General features: G+C 48.1%; 1 protein-coding gene across 7 annotated transcripts in view; it reads right to left on the bottom strand.

The window, feature by feature from the left end:
• NTM (neurotrimin) overlaps window positions 1-20,730 on the bottom strand; it is a 735,295-nt gene that overhangs the window by 641,106 nt on the left and 73,459 nt on the right. For 6 of the 7 annotated variants that reach the window (XM_059719464.1, XM_059719465.1, XM_059719466.1 and 3 more), the window contains one exon: window positions 1,017-1,152. In XM_059719464.1, coding sequence (XP_059575447.1) covers window positions 1,017-1,152 — 136 coding nt within the window. Of the gene's footprint in view, window positions 1-1,016; window positions 1,153-1,223; window positions 1,416-20,730 lie in introns of those variants that run through there. The other variant, XM_059719470.1, reaches the window with a different exon arrangement.

The following is a 20,730-nucleotide window of genomic DNA, read 5'->3' as shown; positions in this document are numbered from 1 at the left end:
ACATGCCCATAGACCCCTTGCATGCAATTAGAGAGAACCACACACCACTTCTAGCCCCAGTGAACTGATTGGGGCTGCTTCTGGAGTGAGGACATCACAGTCTGGTCTTTAACATGCCAGAGAGAGCACATTTGTGTGTGCCAGCATGCAACAAAAATGAAGCACTGACAAACAGGATATGGAGAAATGTTTCTGCCTCATACACAAGAGCTGTGCATATAAACACACATAAACCCAGACATGGAAAGCAGTCTGCTATTCCAGAAGCATTCAATTAGGAAGAAATATTCTCTTTGCCTGATCATTAGCCATTTTCATCATTTCTTATCAAAGGTATATTGCTGATCTTTGCCCAATAAGACAGGAGGAAAAAAAATAGGCTGTCACGGCATCAGAAGTCTCTTCAAAACCCTACCTCACCTGTTCCATAAAGACTCTTACACTGCTGGGATGAGCAGTAACTGGGAACTTGTGGGGAGCCTGGATTTGAACTTGGGCAGACAGTTCAGGCCCCATTACAAGCTTTGGGCTAGAGACGGGGAGAATGGAATAAGCAGTTAAGTTACAGCCCTGACAGCTGGCTAAGAAATGAAAGGGGTGGGGGAAATATCACAGAGTTTGAGAGAACAAGCATGTATTTTTCTAGGAATCCCAAAGGCTTTCACACAGTGCTTCCTGTAAATCAGATCAATTAAGCTGCCCCTTTGGCAATACTAAGGTAAGCAGGAAAGAGAGCAGGCTGAAAACACACTAAGCTTGAAAACAGAAACTCTCCTCCCAGATTGGGAACCCCCTATAAGAGGCATGAACTCTGAATCAGATAGGGCCACCCAGCTGCTGACTGTTAGACCAACAGGAACGTCTTCAGAAAACCTATTACAGAAGCAGCCTCTTCATCACACATATATTTAAAGCACAAGGCAGTATATATTTGTTGGTGCATTATATAGACAGCAGATTTACACACACTTTAACCAAGCACATGGCCATATGCAATAGGAGAAGATTAACTATACCTTGGAGATGCCGTCTTCTCCAGAACAAACAGCAGCTCGGGATACATGGACTCAAATCCAGGCTCCCCACAAGTTCCCAGTTACTGCTCATCCCAGCAGTGTAAGAGTCTTTATGCACAGGTCCAGTCAATCCAACCTAGAAGTTGAAAACAATGTTAGTTCAAGTAAGGGGTAGAAAGTTTGAATACTTTCTGCTATTGTAATTACCAAAAAATATCAGCACTAGGGAAAGAGGCTGGCTCACAGTCTTGGGAGGGCTCTTCACAGAGTGAACACAGTATAGACAGTTGCACTGAAAACCTCCCTACATCCCAGTGCTAAGACATCCCAAAAAGGGAGTTAAAGAACAGGAGCGTCATCTCCATGGACTGCTGAATCCTTGGCCTCTCTGGTGCAAATGCCAGTTGCAGCTGTGGTCATCACCATGCAAACTTTTCAATTTGGAGGCAAGGTTTTGGAATTGGCCAGTGATTCCAGGTGCCTTGAATTTGGCAGCTGTTTTAGGCCTTACATCTAGAAGTGCTGAGCACTCATCTCACACAGACTTTAACCTGGATGGTTAGCACCTGGCTCTTTAGAAGACCATGCCATAGGTGTTTCAAGCTGGGTACCCGAAAAGGAGGCTCCCCAAAGCAGAGTATGATAGGAGAAAAAAATGCAGCTTTACTCTTCCTTTAAAAAAATAAAACCAGCCCCACCCTGCTAATAGCCATGCTATGCAAACCTTTAGGGAAGGCTGCTTTGAAGCAGAGCAAAAAAAATAATATGGAGAAAATGCAGATGAAGGAACATCACACCCTTACAACCCCATGAAGGCCCAGCTCTAGGTGGGTGCACGTAACTAAGAAATGGAGAAGCAAGTTGAAGATATGCAGGTAGTTATCTACTGATCCATGGCCACAGGAACCAGGAGGGATTTAAGTCAGGGCCCTGATACTCAGTAATGATTTCAGGAAGGGCGTGCTTGCTTCATTGTTCATTTCTTCACTGCTTGGATAATTGCACCACCTTCACTGCACTCCCAAAGCTCTGCTGCAGCTCACACAGGCTTGAGGTTCATCTTGGGCTTTTCTGCTGTATGCAGCATGCAATACCAGATACATTTGCAATTCCCCTGCCAGGTACTCCTCTCCAGCACTGGCAGAGAGTCTCTGCTCGTGCTTTCACAATCCTCTCTCCAAAGTTAAGGCCATCTTTGAGGGCATACAGTCCTGGCCAAAAAATAGCCCCACAAGGCAAGAAGGGGAAAGCTGCTCTGCAGTAGTTACTCATGTGCTTGCTCTTTGCCCACAGTAAAAACAAGGTAGCTTCCCCAACCTCAGGAGGACAAGCTGCCTTGCATTTATTGCAAGGCAAGAATGCATCTAGGTCATTACCACAACTAAGGATGATCTGTAAGCTGGCACCCTAGCTAGGCAAAATGATAACATGTTATGTGATCAAACCTTTACAAACACCCCTCCCCTGCTATACTTGCATAATAGGATCCTACAAGCTTCCTTGTCTGATATGCCAGAGAAAGATGAAGAACACCCAGCTCTGCAGGAAGTCCCACCATGGAAAAAATTGTAAAACTATTCCATATAGAGCAATTGCACAGCAATGGGAGCCCGGATAATGATACCTCTCATCTTGACAAGCCAGGCAGCATATATTGGGCTGAGCTGGGCTCAGGTCTGCCGGAGACTACCTAGTTCTGCAGATCAGATTTGTTTACTGGCACACATGGCAGAAACAGGGTTATTCTGGGAAAACCAGCAGAGTTGCCTTCTTGTTTTCTTTTCAGCTTACAACCTGTGAGCACTTGCTTGCAGTTCACAGGACGGGATGGGCAGGTGAGGAGCACAAATTTGAGGGAGGAGTATGTTAGTGCAGGTGCTGGGGTGGGGAGGCCTTTATTATGCCAGGTGCTGTACAAACAATGCTCAGAAAGGTCTAGACTCTGAACAAAGGCTGGGACAGGAAAGTGGGGCAGAGAATAAAGTGAATTGCCCAGGGGGAGCTCAGCAGAACAGCAACGGAGCCAGGAACAAGGCCCAAATCCCTTGATTCTCAGCCCTGCACAAGAGAGGTAGCAGACTATGGCATCGCTACACAGCTCAGCACTTCTGACATTCATTCCTATTCCAGCCCTGACCACATACTAAATCCTCCTCAAAGCCCCAGATCACTGCTCCTAGCCCCTCCATCATTCCCTAGTCCCTACGGAGTGGAAAGATGTAACTGCTAAAGGCATATTGGTCAATGCAGTCCTAACCCATGCTTCTGCAATTCAAGCTCGCTTGGGAGTAGCGGGGGACTGCCTGCCTGGTGCTCTCAGGCTCACTTCTTCCAAAAAATCTCCAACTTGGATCAGGATTCAGATGAGAGGGAAAGCCTTGAGCTGGACCTGGAGCTGATGACCCTGTACAGACATCCACAAAGAGCAACCCCTGAAGAAGGGCTGTAAATACAGAAGTTGGCTTTCTTCCCCATTCTCAGACCCTCTCCCCAAGGGATCATCCCACTGACTTCAGTGTTAGCTACAGCCTTACTCTCAGACCCACCTCCTGTTTGGAAGCTGGCAGTCCTACATTCACCAGCCGGCGTATCAAAGAAAGCACCCAACAGCCCTAGATCCATCAGACTATCACAGAAGGAAGTTAAACTTCCAAGAACTCCAACCACTAACACATAAAACAGACTTCCTCACCCCAGCACATGCACTCTAACAAAACCTCCTCCACAAAGACATATACCTCCTACTCCAATCTTCCTACACTCCTTTTATCTGAGGAACAAGCCCCTAGCTCAGCGGGGAGGAAGCTAATTAACCACAGATGAGTCCATGATAAAATTCCTTAAAGGACCATTCCAGTGTGTGACACTGACTCTCCGTAAAGGGGCCCTTGGCTTCACAGGCCTAATCAAGCAAGCGGCATTTGTTGTTATTAATGATCTTTTACAATTTTCAAGCCAGTGGGGAACATGGGTCTAGAGTTTTAGTGATTGCAAGTTAACTCCCCCTCGCCTCCCAGCATGCTACTTTTTGCCATCTGAGCTGCAGAAAGTGTTTCCTTCGATTCCTATCTTGAATGGTGGCTTCATGCTGTTATGTGGTAATGAACAGGTGCTACCCCAGAAGCAGCTGCCTGATGGTGGCTTGTGAGGTGGCTCTCTCTCAGGCCCTGAGCTTGGCTCTCCCTTGCTGGAGGTAGCAGGGCTGGCCAGTAAGTCTGTTTGCAATAATAAGTGGTGTCAACGCTCGTCTCTAACTGGTCCCCCAGAACCAGCTGGTGTTGCTAGACCACCTTAAAAGAGGGCGAGAGCCGGCTTGTTCACAGGCTGCACCTCTTCAGGGCAACGTTACCTAATTGCCTGCAAAGAAAAGCATCCTCCAACACCTCTGTAGTGTCTTGGTTAGCATACTAGCCTATAATAGAGGTGATCTTGGCTCTAATCCTGTCTTTCCTGCTCATTTGCTGGAAGACCTTAGATTAGTCCCTTTCTTTGCCTGTGCTTCAGGAAAATAGAGATAATGATCCCCAGCTCCTATGATCTACTAATACAAAGAGCTGGGTATTATTAGTTTTACTGCGCTGGGAGGGTTGGTTCTGCCCAGTCTGCAAAGGGCTGTGGGAGCCTCCAGAAGGAAAGGCACTTTGGAAATGTAAGACACTGCATTAGTATTAATCTCTTGGCCCCTGTGCCAATGGCTCTGCTGGCACTATAGCAAACCTGGACCATCTGGAAGTAAAGATAAACCACAGTTGCCTTCCTGTTGTCAATGAATGCAGCTTCTATCTTTAGCTGATTTCATCTAATGTGATAACACTCATAATAATAAATATTGTTAAAAATAAAAGTCTCTCTAGGGATTTCAGATATCGGGCACAGGTGTTCAGACTGCAGAGAGCGTGGTAATTGGGTGACTCATTCATTAAAGGAAATGCAATTGAAAAATCTATTACATTTTTAAAACACAATGGTACATTTTTCTCTCTGGCCTGGTCTCAACATGAGCTGGTCTCTCTCTGCGGTTTGCAATTGGACTTTTGCAGATGGCTAACTCCCCTCCCCGCACCCACCCATAACCATACAGTCCACTGATGGAGCCCAGCTTGCAACATGTTTGAAATCCATACCCATTGCCTCCAAAGTCCACATTTTAGAAGGATACTGGAAGAAAAATTGGAGAAGGGAGAAATAAGCCATAGTCTATTTTGTTGTTTTAAACAGGATCAAGGGGTTCTTAGATGATGATATATAAATTCTGTCATGGGGAGAAGATAGCCTAGTGAAGAAATACATACCTAGAACAAAGTTAAAGCCAGGCAAATTCAAATGTGAAATAAGATAGAACTTGTTAACCATGAGGGGCATTAACCTTTGAAACAAGCTACCAGGGAAAACAGTGGCTTCTCTACCCCTTGAACTCTTTGAATTGAGGCTAGGTGCCTTTCTGGGGCATTCCTCTTAGGCAGATGCAAGTTATTTGGCTGAGGATAAGGATAACTGGGTGGAAGGCCACAGGAGATCAATATATGAATCTGTGAAAATGGTCCTAGATTGATAATTGGAAGCAGAGGCTCAGAGCCAGACTCCCTCATCACTTTGGTGTTTGAAACCAAGATCTGAAGTTTGCAACTTGGACCCCTCCCTGGGCTTTTGCTGCACAAATGCTGGATAAGACTCGGCCTCAATTTCTGCCTGAAGTTTGAACTGGAGCAAAGGCTTAGAAATCAGGAAAAAAAAAGGCTCTGCTCACATTCCCCTTGCTATTTTTTGCCAACTTCTCTCTGTATTTTCAAATGCCAAGTTTGGCTGAAGGAGCAACAGCAAGACGCTGGGAAAGGCTATTCTCAAAGGGCTGCTCTAAGCCTCAATGGTGCCAATCCAACAATCACGCCTCAGGTTTGGGGGTGCAGATGTTGCACATGGAAAAAACGATTCCACCTAAATGGAGGAAGTCGCTGCCCAGCTGCCCAGTATCCAAGGGTGTGTTGGCATCCGTGGCTATGCCTGGGTGTGGTTACACTAGGTGGACATGGAGGCACAGAAGCAATTTTCTATCATTTTGCTGTATGCACCATGTGAAAATTTGGCCTGCAAGATTCAGGCAGTTGAAATGAAAATGAGCACCCAGACTTGAGGTCAAGATCGTCCTCTGAGCCCAGTTGCCACACCCATTTCTCTGTACCACCCAGGCACAGTTCAAATGAATTAACTGGGGAGATCGGTCTTGGATCCAGACCTCATATCTACGAGCAATGGGGACCAGCTCCCTGTTGGCTGTCGTTAATTTGCTTATTTTTTATCTTTAATTAAGTGTTGACACTGCTTTTATTTCACTGGCTTTGACCTGAATTGGCCTGAGTTGAAAACTTTTCTTTTCATTTAGGACCTTAAGAGATGCAAAAATAACAATGCTGACATTTAAAGGATTCCTGGGAAGTCTCCATTAACATAAATTGGTGTTAGAATTCTGTACGGTTCTGGCAAAATCAGAACATCAGGAAGCATAAAAACAATGCATTACTTGAACAAAGCAGGACTAATTAGACAGTTCAGGCAGTGCTAAGAGTGGACTTTGACCAAGTGCCAATAGCAGTGATGATGCAGTGACATGGACGTCAGCTCAGGCTAGTTCTCCGAGCCTGTAACTTGTGCTGAGACCCAGGCTGCTATTGTTTCCTAAACTAGCTAGATTAAAAATAGGTCAGACACCTGTCCCTGCTGAATCTACGCCTTCAGGTAAAGCAGACATACCCAGAAAGAAACATGCACCTTAGTCTAGCGTCCAAGGTGAACCTGCAGAAATAATTACATCTCAGAGGTGGTTCCTAGTGTCTGGCAAGGAAATAGGGGTAAATCTGTTTCTAGCACCGTTTTGCAGAGGGGAGAAGGATCATGAGATTTGGGCCCCGCTGTGAAGTCAATGGAGTTGCGCCGGTAGACGTGAGATCACAACCAAGCCTCAGCTGGTTTCTGGAAGGCTGCCAGGCACGTCTGAATCCTGTCCTGCATCGAAGCTATCTGTCCATAGATGCTTTCCCAAGAAGGTCGTGGCTGAGCGTATGCATTCACAGAATATAGGCTGGCACTCGCCACTGCACTGCTGCCTTGATGTGACTCTGTGTGACAGCCGCCGAGCACTTTAGAGTTTCTGGAAAGGGGTCCAACACACATCCCCCAATGCCAGCTTGGGTTTTTCTTTGATAGTGGATTCATCCTTCACCTGTTGATGAAGTTTTCCTCTCCCCAGGCAGGCAGGTCTGATGGCATAACTCTAGTCCAGCATAACCTGGGGAGCAGCACCCGCCATGCTTGGATCCTTTTGTTTTTTGAATGGGATTCAGACAGCTTCCTGGCTCCGAACAGCTTGGCAAGAACTTTGTTGTTTTGCCTTCATGTCATACTCTCAGGCTGCGAAGGGGGAGAAAACAACAAATCACATCACCTCCCGGCTCCGGGCAGGTAGTGCACAAGATGCCACTGGAAGCAGACAAAACGTAAGCCCCGGCTTCCATCCGGCAGCCGTCCCACTTGAAAGAAAAGGCCAGCAAGATACGAGATGGAGCAGCTCGTAGGCACGGGCCCCCTTATTGTCTGCCAAGCGTTCCAAAGGGGTAAATTAAACACATCCATCTCCATGAACATCACAACTGAAACGTTCTTACCAGACACCGAATTTCCCAACAATCAACCTAATTTACTTCAAAAATAAATGAAAAGGGATTTTCTTTTACAGCAGCAACTGGGGATGTGCATGCTTCTCCCCCTCTCTCTCTCTTTCCTCTGCATCTCTTCTTTTTTATACTTTTTTTAAAGCAAACTCCATTCTGCTCCTTCTCTTTAAATAAAGTGATCCCTTTATCTATTATTCATTTGAAAAAGAGAAAGAGGACAGGTGAGACTGTGGGACTGTGCAGTTTGTTTCCAGCTGCTCTGGAGTAGATTAAAAAGACAAAATGCATTCGGTTTAAAGATTTGATCATTAGGTGCATGATATTTCTATTTCATCTATTTTGGGGTTTCATGCTGCCACCTGCCATGGTAGATACTGAATTAAATCCTTTGCTGGCCTTAGCCTCTCTCATTTCCTTATCTCCCCTTGATCTTAAGTACTTTAGGGATGAACTCATCAGTTTGGTGTTTGAGTGGTATAGCAGAGATATGCCTGTTTAGTAGATGCTTTTTGAGCTTCCCCATGGATTGTCATCGCATCTTCAATTTTGTGTGCATGTGGCTGAACATGGGGGCAACGTGTGACCACAAATCCAAAGGAAACGCTAGTGTTTGCCAGGTGATGTTTTGGGGGAGACCCAGTCGTTCAGTTTGGGATGATGTTCTTAGCAAACCAGAACTCCCCAGTCCAAAGCTCTTTGAACTTCTGATCCAAATTAAGGAGTCAGCCCCATCTCTACTTTTAGAGCTCAAGTTGTCAGGACAAGCAGTTTTCTTCAGACTTGATTCCCAGGCCCTTGTGTCACATGGGCATTTCAGCCTCAGAGGAGGGAATGGGCTGCGTACAACTCCCTTGCATCCTTCTTACGTTCAGCTGCCCCTACGGGGCTCCAACCCACTATCAACCCTGAAAAAACAGGGATTGATCTACAACTTTGCAAAAAACTCACCAGCATTTTCTAATCCATGCCCAGTGTTGCTCCTGGTTTTTAAAGTACTTTGATATCTACCCAGGAAAAGCCCTTTCTAAAGGTGGTAAGTGCCAATATTCCACTTTACAGATCAGCAAGCTGAGCTACAGGGAAATGCTCGGGTTGCCCAGCAAGCCATTACTGCAGCCAGGAATAAAATATAGGTCTACCAAGCTGCAGGATGCTGCTTTAGCCCGCTCATTCTCAACCAGGGTGCCAAAGCACCCTGGGGTCCCCTGCGATCCTTTCAAGGGTGCCCCAGCATGCCACACAATGTTAGCACTGGTAGGTGTGCAAACACGAATCACAAGATAAACCCAAGAATTAAAAAAAAAAATACACAATGTTAAAAAAAAAATCCTGCCCTGCTCTGGCCTTTCTGAGTTCTTTGCAACAAAAGAATTGCTCGAGGATTTTTCAATAGTGAAAACTAAGAACTGACATCTTTTCAGAGATGCCTTGAGCCTAACAAGGGTGAGAACCGCTGCTTTAACCACTGGGCAACATATAAATATGAGTACTTTCAGGAGTTAATAAAGCACCAGTTCTGCACATTTGGAACCATGTAGAACAGGGGTGGGCAAACTACGGCCCATGGGCCGAATCCAACCTCCCATATCATTCAATCCAGCCCGTGGCTGCTCTTCTGAAGAAGAATTGTATCCAGCCCACAGCTCCTCTGGCTTTCAGCATCTTTTGCCCTTCTCCCTTCCCCATACCAGCTGGGTGCAGCAGTAGCAGACACTCCCCTTCCCAGCCTGCCCAGTTGTACTCCCCAGCTCACCAGTATATGCTCCAAGGCAGGGCATGTTGAGCTTCTGGCCAGGCTTTTGCCCAGTGAGGTTGTTTACAAGCCACTCCAACCCTACAGCGTTTGCAGACCAGACAGCCCAACCCCGGCAAGTTAAAGCTCAGGTACAGTCTGCCCACTGGCAGGGGAGGGGATCCAGTGGGGAGAGGGCCAGCAGCCATGTGTTATCTGGGCTGTGCTGAGCTGGGGTCTGGTATGGACATGGGTGCCACTAACACAGTGCCACACTGTGTTTCCATGGTCTGCACCATGTCAGTGCAGCTGGAGTGGCTGGTGTAGCTTCTGCCATCCCTGGCATGACTCCTGCTCAACCCCAAGTCCCTGGCATGTGGCTGAGTCAGACAGGAGTCTTTTCAGCTGCGCCAACATGGCCCAAGGCAGCATGTGGGAAAACAGCCTGCACTGGCCCATCTGCATGCCAGGGGCTCGTGGCAGGGGATGGGGTGCAGGGAGAAGGGGCAGAACACAGTGCGGCACCAGCTCGGCTAAGCCCAGATAACTCCCAGCCCCCTTCTCCCTGCACCCTGTCCCCCACCCTAGCATGTGGCTGGGTCAGGAAGGAACTGCTCCAGCTACACTGACATGGTTCAAGGCAGCACGTGGGAACACAGTGCGGCACTGTCCTGACTGTGTGCCAGGAACTCAAGGCAGGAGAAGGGGTGCAGAGACAAGGGAACTCATCTCCCTGCCCTTAGATCAGGGGTGGGCAGTTATTTGGGCTGGAGGGCCGCTTATTTGGGCTGGAGAGCCACAAGAGTTTTGGTGAAGTGCTAGGGGGGAAGGGGAGGGAGTGCGCTGACTTAGCCTGTGACAGCTCATCAACCTCCCTAAGTGGCCCAAATAATTGCCCACCCATGATACAGAACCTTGCTGAAATCATCAGGGTTCAACATGGCTGCAGGGACCTGCCTTAACAGATGAAGTGGCAAAACCATAGTCCCTGGTTTTTCTCCAGGAGCAGAGCAATAACTGAAGGACACATTTCCAAATGTCAGCAGCTCAGGGGTGCTTCCATTTGGGTGCTGCTGTCTGCATCTCTCTGCTTCCAGCTATCCGGCAAAGAACGAACTGTTGGAAATTCCATTTTTAGCCCAGCAAATATCAGGTGAAATGTCAAATTAGTACTCGTGATCCCAAGCCCAGGGGCCCTGTGTAATAGCTAAAACTTAGCTACACACATTGCTAGAGGGCTCCCTGGTGACATTTTGGCAATGGATACAAAGATAACAGCATTGATTAACATGGAACAGGTTCCAGTGTTGGTATGGAACCATCCATTTTATCCTAGGCTCAGTGGGTACTGGGGAAAGCCATCCAAATCTGGCTGCTAATGCTATGGGCTGGTTCTTCTCAGCATCTCAGCATGTGTTTCCAGCTCTCCCATCATGCTGTTTAATGCAAAGAGTTCAGATCCGATAGTGCAGAGTATGATATGCGACCTTATATAGAATAGAATAGAACAGAACAGGACTCTCTGCCTTGTCCATTTGGCATGCTGTCTTTCTGGATGGCTGCTGTTGCTAATTAGGGCTTGTGTCTTAGGTGGTCTCACTTTGCTTGCTGGAATATTTCAAGCTGTCTCCCGTGGCCTTAGCAAGATGAATCTAGTTCTTTGCTAGCGTGTTTTTGTTAATTGCAGCTATTTGAGATTCACAATGGAGGCCTTTTTATGTTCCTTGCTTTGTCTGTTAGCAGGTGGATCCCATTACTGTGCATGCTGGATACACCAGCAGAACAGTCTCTAGACTATGTCCCTGCAAGTGATGGGATCTGATGAAGGAACTGGATGCAGAAGAGGAGAGATGGGCCTGAGGATGCAGAGGTTTGATCCAGAAGTAAAGAAAGGGTGGCCTAACAGAAGGTTCTTTGACATTATCCACAGTATGGACCACGTTTTACTGGAGAGTCTGCCTTATGGAAACCTCCTGTAACAAGGAAGCCTTATCCTGTTATTGAATGTAGGGAAAAGACAGAGATGGAGGTGCAGGAGATGAGAGGAACTATGGAGACAAAGACAGAGTAGGAATGGAGGGCCCCTCTCTTTAAGAATGAAACATCAGGCAACTTAAGGGCTCAAAGATTAAGTGATTAGCTGCTTATTCACAGGTGCTTAGAATAGAGCCCAGGAGAGTGAGAAGAGCCACCTGGCTACTTAAACCCCTACTAAAGGGGAGGAAAGAGTATCTAAGTGGGACTGGAGTCTGTGGATGAAGGTAGGAGAAGCTGTGTCTTGGAGTTCCTGAAGCTGGAGCATGGCGACTCAGCCACAGAGAAGCCAAGAGATAGACTGCCGACTAAGGAAAGGCAGCCTATTGGAGAGGCTTCCATGCACACACAGAGAGAGACTATCATTAGAAAGAGTAGTACTTTGTAGCTCCTTTTTTTATTTTACCAGAGGCTTGGACTTTCGGTTACTAAGTGGACACTTATCTCATTCCACCCCTCTTTGTTTATGAACTAAATGGTGGTTTGACTTGGGACTGTCAGGGGTGGAGGAGATCCCAATGGTGCCCTACGAGGGTTGGAAGGCCCAGAGCCAAAGCACTGCCTAAGAAGGGCAGAGAGACAGAGATAAGGAACCAGAACAGCAGACTTTGAGCTAATGGCCCCAGTCAAAGAAAAGGAGCTAAGGCTAGCAGGCTGAGACCCAACAAAGTTTACAGGTGGAAAAAGATTTGCCAATTAATGAAGGAGATAGAGATACTAACCCGAGAGGGAGAATCTTCCAAGCCAAGCGGACACTACACCCAGTGAGAGAGCACCCCATCTCTGCTACTAGCCTCCCAAACTGAAGTACAAAGAACAAAGGCATGGCAGGCAAGAAGAGGAGGCACAGGGGTTCATGAACAAGCAACTCCAGCTCATAAAGGATCAGAGGGATCAGGCAGGTTGGGTTTTTTTAGCCTGGTCAAGATCCTGTCACATGTCCCCACTGCATTGACAAGGCCAGAATCAATTCTCCTCCCAATGACCCACCTCCCCTCCCATTTGAAAGTGGATAACATGCCTGTGGCCGCTACAGTGACTGCTCACATGGCAACGCAGCACTAGAAATCCTGGAAAGTGTTGCACACAATTAGCTAGTGGAATTCAATGTCACAAGAAATCATGAAGGTGAAGAGGTTCCCAGGACTCAAAGCAAGAACTGCTTATGTGTCTTCAGTGGCTGTCCTGTGGTAACTACAAGCAGCCAGGTTTCTCCAGGATTTTCCCTTGAGTTTGTTCAGAACTCACTTTTTTTGATGACCCGCAGGCAACTGGTAAACAATGACGGATCCCCCAACCGTATATTCATGGAACGGACACACCTGATGCAAGCTTCCATCTTCCAACTGTCTCCTAACGCAGTATACAAGCCAGGCCTGAGACAGTGCATCACACAGTGTATAAGGAAACACCGTATAATGGTTTCTTGAACTACTCTCCTTGACATCTACCAGCAACAGAGCCAGTGAGGACCTGACGTGCACTCAAAATGCATGTGTGGGTACCTGCTAGAAAGGAGCAGAGAAGACACCACGGGGTTTCAAACAAAGCAACCTTCAGGTAGCACTGGCTTTTGACTGTGACTGATGTGGGCTGGAGTGGAACAGCTGGGACCTTGGATCAAAAGGCTCGAGGTAGAATCCCCCATTCCTGCAGCCCTCCTGTCCCTTTGGGCCTTGCTCAGTTGTTTCAATTCAGGGGCTGATTAGCTTCTTTAGAGAGAAATGTCCAGTGATGGGACCTCAGCCTTCTCTCCCCTCCGTGGGACAATGCAGCTAAAGGAATATCCCTGGAGATGTTTGCAACTGGTGCTGCTTCTGGAGGAGATATTAATGATTTTGTCCTATAGGAATAAGCGACAAGAGTGGTTGTGTCACCCTGCTTCTCACTGGAGACCTGAGAAGCACAAATGTGTGCAGAGGAAACACAAGCCTCCCTCAAACACAGCTCGTTCCTCACTCTGCACTCCTCCCCCAGGAAGCTCTCTCCCATATCTTCCTTTCTTTCACTGTGTCCCACGTTCCTCTGTTCCTCACCATTTCCCAGTCCTTCTGGACTCCCTCTTCCTGCCTTTCATTCTCCCCCGCACCTTGCCTTGCTGCCTGCCTCCTGCAGCACGTCCGACACTAATCTATGCATTGGAACTGTAACTCAGCTATTGATCAGTGTTTGTGGGCTTTCTGTAAACTTTGGTTGTAAAGGTTTCATTAGCCTGCCTCACGGTCATTACATCAAGTAATGGAAAACATCCATCTTCTTCTGCTCCTCTGCGGCATCCAATGGAAATCGGTTTGAAGAGTGTTAATCAAGCTATGAAAATCATTGGCAGCTCGTTCCTTTATGATGAGAAACTGTTCGGGGCTTTGCTTGGGATCAGAGGCCACAGCACCCAGAAGGCAGCGACTCTTGCCTAGACAGTCTATTCTCCAGCTAATGAGAGCATGGCGCTCGCGGCTCAGAGGGGACTGAGTGTTTGCTGCTGCTCTCAGGATCCAGTTCGCCATTTCCTTGCACTGCCGTTTACATCTGGGGTCCACAGGTGTCCAAATCTACCCGATGGAGAGCCTGCTGCTACTACAATGTCAGTGGATTTATGCCAGAATAAAAATGAACCACTGCAATGGTGAATCGAGCCCCTGACACTCTCTGTCAGGGGTAGTGTTTCACACACGCTTTATATGGGAGGCAAATGACTACAAAGGAGGCGAAGGTAGTGAGATTCAGGTTCTTATTATTTCCCTGCTGTGGAGCAATTTCCATGACCATTACTTAGCTTTTTCTCAGGAAAAACTCCCATTGGTGTCCTTACCTGTCTGCTGAGTGCTAGCAGATGTCCAGGGCCCTGCAAGGCAGCTTCTTTTAAGGACAAGTCAGGTGCTTATTCTGCGTATACACATAACCCACTTTGTTCCCTTTGCTCTGCATCTTGACCACAGGTGATTAGATGGAAGGCAGGCAATCCTCCTTTTCAGAGACCTCAGATAAAACACCCATGCCAGGTCTGCTCCAAGGATTTACCCACTTTCCAGGATGTAAAGCACAAAGTGAACCCTCCTGCTGCCTGCAACAGCTGTCTTCCAAACCCAAATCTATTGCAAAGCTATTGAAAAGGCAGTACGTCGTCAAAGATGGTGTGGTGTCTCACGCTAGGAAAAAGAACTGGCAAGACTACACGGAACAGGACCACATGGTGACTCCTGCTGTAACGATACTCATCTGGCAGCCCTATGGGGAAATGAAGATCAACATAAATCCCAGGATCTCCTGGGGTACTGCTTTTTTCAGAAATGTCTCAATGGATTGGCCTTTCACTCCAAGTGACCCCATTCACATATATTTCATGCAGGATCTGAGTGAAGGTAGGTGGGATCAACAATGGTTGGTTTAGGTGAAGTGCTCCAGGAGAGTCCTAGATCACCTGCATACAAAGGGGCTCCACTTCAAGGTATTAGGTTTTGATTTGTCGCAGTTTTGGAAGGACCAGATCTACCCCACAGCCTTGCCAACTTCAGAGGTCAATATGTTTTCTGGGCCTAAAGGCATCTGCAGTGGTCTTGCAACTTCAGCACCTTACGGCAGGGCCTCCCATGTTATTTTAACAGCTGCTATCTTACAGACTGTTGGAGTAAGAGATTAATGCTTTAATTATACCGTCTGAAAGCTGGGAGGCTGAGCCTCCGAATGGTATATGGCACTGGTTTCTGGCACTAGTGGTTCTTGAGGGAGCACACACTAAAATCAAGCTAGAATCCAAGTGAGGCATTAAAAAAAAAAAAATAAAGGAAGATGGTAATCAGAATAATGTGATTTTAATGCCCGATAGCTCACAGCCAGATGGGTCTAGAAATTAAAGCTTGATGCACTTTGTAAGCAGGGATCCTGCCTTTTAAAGACTTTAGAGCACCCGTTTCCAACTCTAGTGATCCACAAGGTATCAGGCTACAAAGGTACGGGAGGCTTCAAGTGCACCCACATGCCCAGACAGAGCAACATGATCTCTCCTGCATATTCTTCAGGCCTCCCTCATTGCTGCCCGGTGAGAGTGGCAATGCCACCCTCCGACACACACTTGCATGGAGCTCCTGGACTCGTAGCAAGCAGATGTGATCAGCTGAGCTTGCTCAGCAGCAAATCTGGGAGAAGAACTGCCTGACCAAACTCCGTCATGCGCAGGAGCTTGGGCATAGGCAGCTAGCCAGACATGGCACACAGAGGCCCTTTTAAATGAGTGCTAATTAGAGGCACTGGTGAAAAGGCACCAACCCCACTTGTTTGCTGTGAGAGAATGTAACCACGTTTTCTCCTGGGCCCATCATGCACAGACAGCTTTTATTCTCTCTACAGCTTCCTCACCCACCTCCACCCCCCAGCCTCTCTCTCCTTTCCCCCGTTCCTTCGCCGAGCCATCTCTCTTTCTCCATCCTCCTTGCTCATTCTCCTTCTTCCCTTCTCCACTCATTTCTCTTTCTCTCCCTCCCTCTATCCCTCTTTTGGCTTCCCCTCCTTCCTGCTTTGGAGATCGATGTCTGAGGAGGCTGACTGGGGAATTAAATCATGCCAGCCTACCTCTCTGAGAGACCACTCACTAATCAGCCTGGATGGCTTCCTATTCCTGCTCGAGGCTAGACAGAGAACCGGCCCTGAAATCGTCCATCCTGCCTCGTGTCAGCCTGCGCTCACGGAGCGGAGGCAAATGTCTATCCCAGCAGCTCTGTCTTGGACTCCCTCCGCTTTCCTCCCCGACTTTTACATCGGCTGGGCTGGCTGCAAAACCAGGACCATCGTATCTGGGCTGGGATCTCATCTGGACTGTTTCTGTGTACAAGTCATTCATTTCTGCTCAGGGGTTGGTGCTGACTGTAAGACACAGTGCATCAATTTGAGCTGCCGTGCGGTGAGTTCCCCCAGTATTTTGACAGTTCTGCTTCCAGCTCCAGCCAGAATAAGGAGGTGAAGAGATGCAGCAGAAAAGAATCCTAAGGGTCAAGCTTTCTAAATGATGAACTGAGTCTGTCTTTCCCAGCATCCTCTATCTGAGGACCTTCAGATACATCACAGCAAAGCAACCCTGCACCCTCTGGGCGATTAACAGCCCCTTTTGGCAATGGGAGAAATAGAGACGCAGCAAAGTGAAATGACTTGCCTAAGGCCAAGCAGTAGGCCTGTGGCAGAGCAGGAAAGGGAATCCAGATGTCTTGACTTCCAAGCCATGTCACCACCCTGCCACAAAACAGACTGGGTCAAGATTCACGTCGGCTCATATTTTTGCCTCAGCCGGTCTGTCTGTGCAATGAAAGCATGAACATGAGAGCTTGAGACTAGCACTAGCTGGTGGTTGGGACCTCCAGACTATGGGAGAGCCTGTGAAGCAGAATGATCCAGGGTAAAATGAGGAAAGGGACTCTTGAAACACTGCCCTTTTGAAATTTCTGCTCAAAACAAGCTGTTCCAACCTTCTGGAATTGAAATGTTTAATTTCAGGATGTTGGACAGCGTGGAAAGATTGTTTCCTCTCACTCTGATATTAATTTGAATCCCAGCTGAGCTGCTGCTGTGATTCAGGAGACTTTCAACTTGAGCGCGCTGGATGCTCCCATTCGACTCTCTGAGCTGGGCTCCCGGCTCCCTTGAGTCAATGCCAGGGCCAAAAGGTGGTGGTGCATTGTGGGGTTGGTCCAGCCTAGGAGTGAATGGGAACACGGGATGCACAAATTACGGTGCCCGTGGGGGACAGAGACAGCCCTGGTACACAAAGACGAATGCGGGGTGGAGAGAAACCATTTGATCTGCCTGACTGAGCATCACGTTTTGATTCTGATCAAATGAACGTGCAATGAAACGTGTCCCTTTAAGCTATTCCCTTGGAAACTGCCGATTTGGCCAATATTTCTGTTCGCCATCCAAAAAAAGATACTTTGTCAGAAATTTCCAAACCAGCTCCAGTCGTAGCCCTGTGAGGCATAATGGGATAATGGCCCGCTTATGTGAAGGGAACAGAGATAACATAAGAGATGCGACAATGTTATTCTACCAGCTGAAGGACAGTGCCTTCCTACCTTGCATACTGAATTCACATGCGACTAACTCCTCTTATGAGACGTAGTGGAAATAGAAACTTTCCAGAGAGAGGGAGAGCGTGCTTTTATGCACTTGTCTCCTGGGAATTCATAACAAGGCCCACATAAAGCAAATCAGCATTTACCAACATTACCATAATTCACTATAGCCAAAACACAGCATTTCTGCCTCCGAGTCAATGCAGTGCTTGCTAGTGCCTGCATTTGCTCAACCCTTTTGAAACACAAACAAACACACTAGAACAGTGGGGCTCTAATAGATAGGGGGAAAAATAATCAAGGGAAAGACATAACCGACTAAAGTCACTCCTGATGAAACTCAGCCAGGGATATGGGTTAAGAACAGCGAGGGGTAGATTCAATGAGTCTAAACAGAGTAAAACACCTCCCAGGAGACTTCGGAGGAGTTTAAGCTGGTGAAATGCGCACTTTCCTATAAACAGCTCAGTATGCACGTAGCACTCCCTGTACGACTTCCATTCCCTCTTAAGTGCAAAGTCTACACCCTCTCATTATCTCTCCTTCCTGTCTGCCGCTCAGCACCAGCCATGTGGCTGAATGAAGACTTACCGCTTTGTTGGTTTCTATAATATTTGCCAAGTACCCATTCATAATTCCTTGGCTGGAACCAGTGGCCCCTGATCTCCCATCCAGGTACTAGCCAGGCTCAAGGCTCCCTAGCTGCTGAGAGCGAGGGCGTTCAGGTCAGGATGACCACTCTTACCCGCTCCAGTAGCTCTAAACTGGGCTCATGGAGTTGAGGGCCTGGCTGACACTAGATGCGCTCCCTTGGTATAGCTATGCTGACTAAATATATGGACACAGCTCATACTGACAAACCTGTGCTTCCGAAATGCCCTGCATGGACACAAGTGCAGTTTGGCTGGTATAACGGCTGTCAATCATAGATCTCAACTGACTGCGCCTCTGACCAATGTAGCCAAGCCAACAGCTCTCTAGCAGCCCCAGCCTGCTAGCTTTTCCCAACCTGGCTAAGTGTGTGTCTAAGCTTTATGGACTCCGAGAGCAAGGGGAGGCTGGAAAAGAACCTAACTTAAGAGCTAGCTTGTGATGCCAATTTGAGCAGCTGCTCTCCTGTGGCTCCACTGACTCAAACTCCTTCATGTGGCAATAAGGACACAAAAAGGGAAGTGCAGGAGGGTGGAGGTGAGCATGCCAGGACATGGTTAAAAAGGACAGTACAAGGGGAAGGGGCAAATCAGGTCAATGGTGTTGTCTAATAGTCACCCCCTCCCCTTCATCACACACTCCCCTACTCAGCAGGGATCATGCAGGTTATGAAGCTGTCGGCCTCACTGCTGCAGTGACAGGAACAGGTTCAAATCAATGGTGCATAATTATACACAAATGAGCAAGAAGAAAATTTACAGTTGTGATCAACCCTCCTGGTTGGGGGTGAGCCAAGCTGGAAGGTGAGGTATGGCACACAGAAGGGCACTGCCAGGGTTTCACAGCCTCAGCTGGGACTGTGCACTGTCAGACTTAGGGCGACAGGGCAGGTTGCTCTGCTTTGATAGGAGAATTATTTGCTCCCACTCTCTAAGCTGGCAGCATCTGTTCATTTCCATCGCAACATTACCTGACTCCACGCATAGATTATGTAGCATTAGATCACGGCTGACACGAGGTGCCCGACTCCTGTGTGCCCTGACGACATCACCAGGCGCACGTGGTGCCCCGCTAGCACGCCAAGGACTAAGGAAGGAAGCATTATCATTGTCACCTTGCCTGCCTGGCTCAGGAGGCATTTGGAGCAGGCACCGCACCTGACCCTCATCCTCCTCCTAATTAACAGCCTGGGTAATAAACAGCAGCCTTTTATTCATGGACAGGTGTGCATCTTTGTCAGAGGTCCCTGCTTAAATCATCCATGCCATCTCCAGTAACAATGTTAACGATGCTCAGAGCCAGCTCCGGACTGTAAAACATATTTCCCCGATGTTTGTTCAATATTTCCATGAGAATTAAAAACATCCATTACAGGCTGCAGGATGCTAACAGGCCCCAGGAGCAGAGACCAGGCTCTAACTCACTCAGGAGGCTCAGCTGACGCCACTAAGGGAGGAAGCGCTGCTGTTCTCAGAGCCCAGGGACAGGACACCCGCCCGCTCCTCACTGCAGGGTGGGCTACTGAGGTCATGAAAGCAGACAGCCTGGTCTGATGGTGAGAAATGAGGCAGGGATGCAGGATGCCGGGGGTCCAGGCCCTACCATGCCAGCAAATTGTTGAATGATCCTAGTCAAGCCAATTTATCTGTGCCTTAATTCCCCCTGCTGCTCTTAGCTGCTGCTAATCGTGACCTCCCTCACAGAGGAGCGCAGCATGGAGTTCATTAACATTTGTGCTGTGTCTAGAGACCTTCCAGCAAAAAGCAGCTCTGCCTGCAGCCGAGGGGGGCGTTCTGGACCAGGTGCGGCCACCTTGAGGCTGCCAGCGCACTGTACAAATTCGGCGCCTACCGGCACTGGCAAAAGTGCCCTTCTCCTTACCTTGTGTGGCTGCAACCAGTGGTGGTAACAACCATACAGGGCTTAGAGGAGAGTGGATTACTTCAGGCCTAATGCATCATTTCTTTCAAGACGGGTTTCGAGACTTCTAGGTGGAGAAGAGCGAGCCAAATAATGGAGCTGAGAAGCATCTTTCTGCAGCACAGCTGTAGTGGATGAGCAGGCACAGGCCATTCCAGCGCATCCACTGCAACCTCAAGGATGGCCTGGTTCTTAATGATTCACCTTCAGCTCTCTCCTTAAAGCCCGCTGGTGCCTAGAAAGCATGCAGCAACAGCCAGGCATGGCTTCACTTCTTCTGCATCCCCTTGACATCCCCCAGCTGTCTGTAACCTCCAGCTGCTCTTTCATTTCCTAGAGCAAGCTCTTTAGGACTGCAACTGTCCTTCCTTTCAAAGTGTGAGCAGTGCCTAGATGCAGCGCTCACCCAACGCCCTGTTAGCATTGCTGTTTGCATTGCAGTTGCCTCTAGCAGCCCCAGGCAAGACCCGGACCCCATGATGCTGGTGCCCTACTAAAATATGAGAGTCAGTACCTGCCCTGAAGATCCCATGGTCCAAATGGAAAAGATAGGCGAAGGAAAGATGACATGGCCAGGGCCATCCAGCTGCAAAAGCCGTGGTAGATCACAGGTCTCCTGACCCATAAGCCACAGTCCTGTCCCTCATGGCAAC

This window comes from Alligator mississippiensis, chromosome 16, assembly GCF_030867095.1.
Source record: "Alligator mississippiensis isolate rAllMis1 chromosome 16, rAllMis1, whole genome shotgun sequence".
Classification (NCBI taxonomy): domain Eukaryota; kingdom Metazoa; phylum Chordata; order Crocodylia; family Alligatoridae; genus Alligator; species Alligator mississippiensis.
Note: the sequence above shows the minus strand (reverse complement) of the source record. Positions and strands in the feature narration are given on the sequence as shown.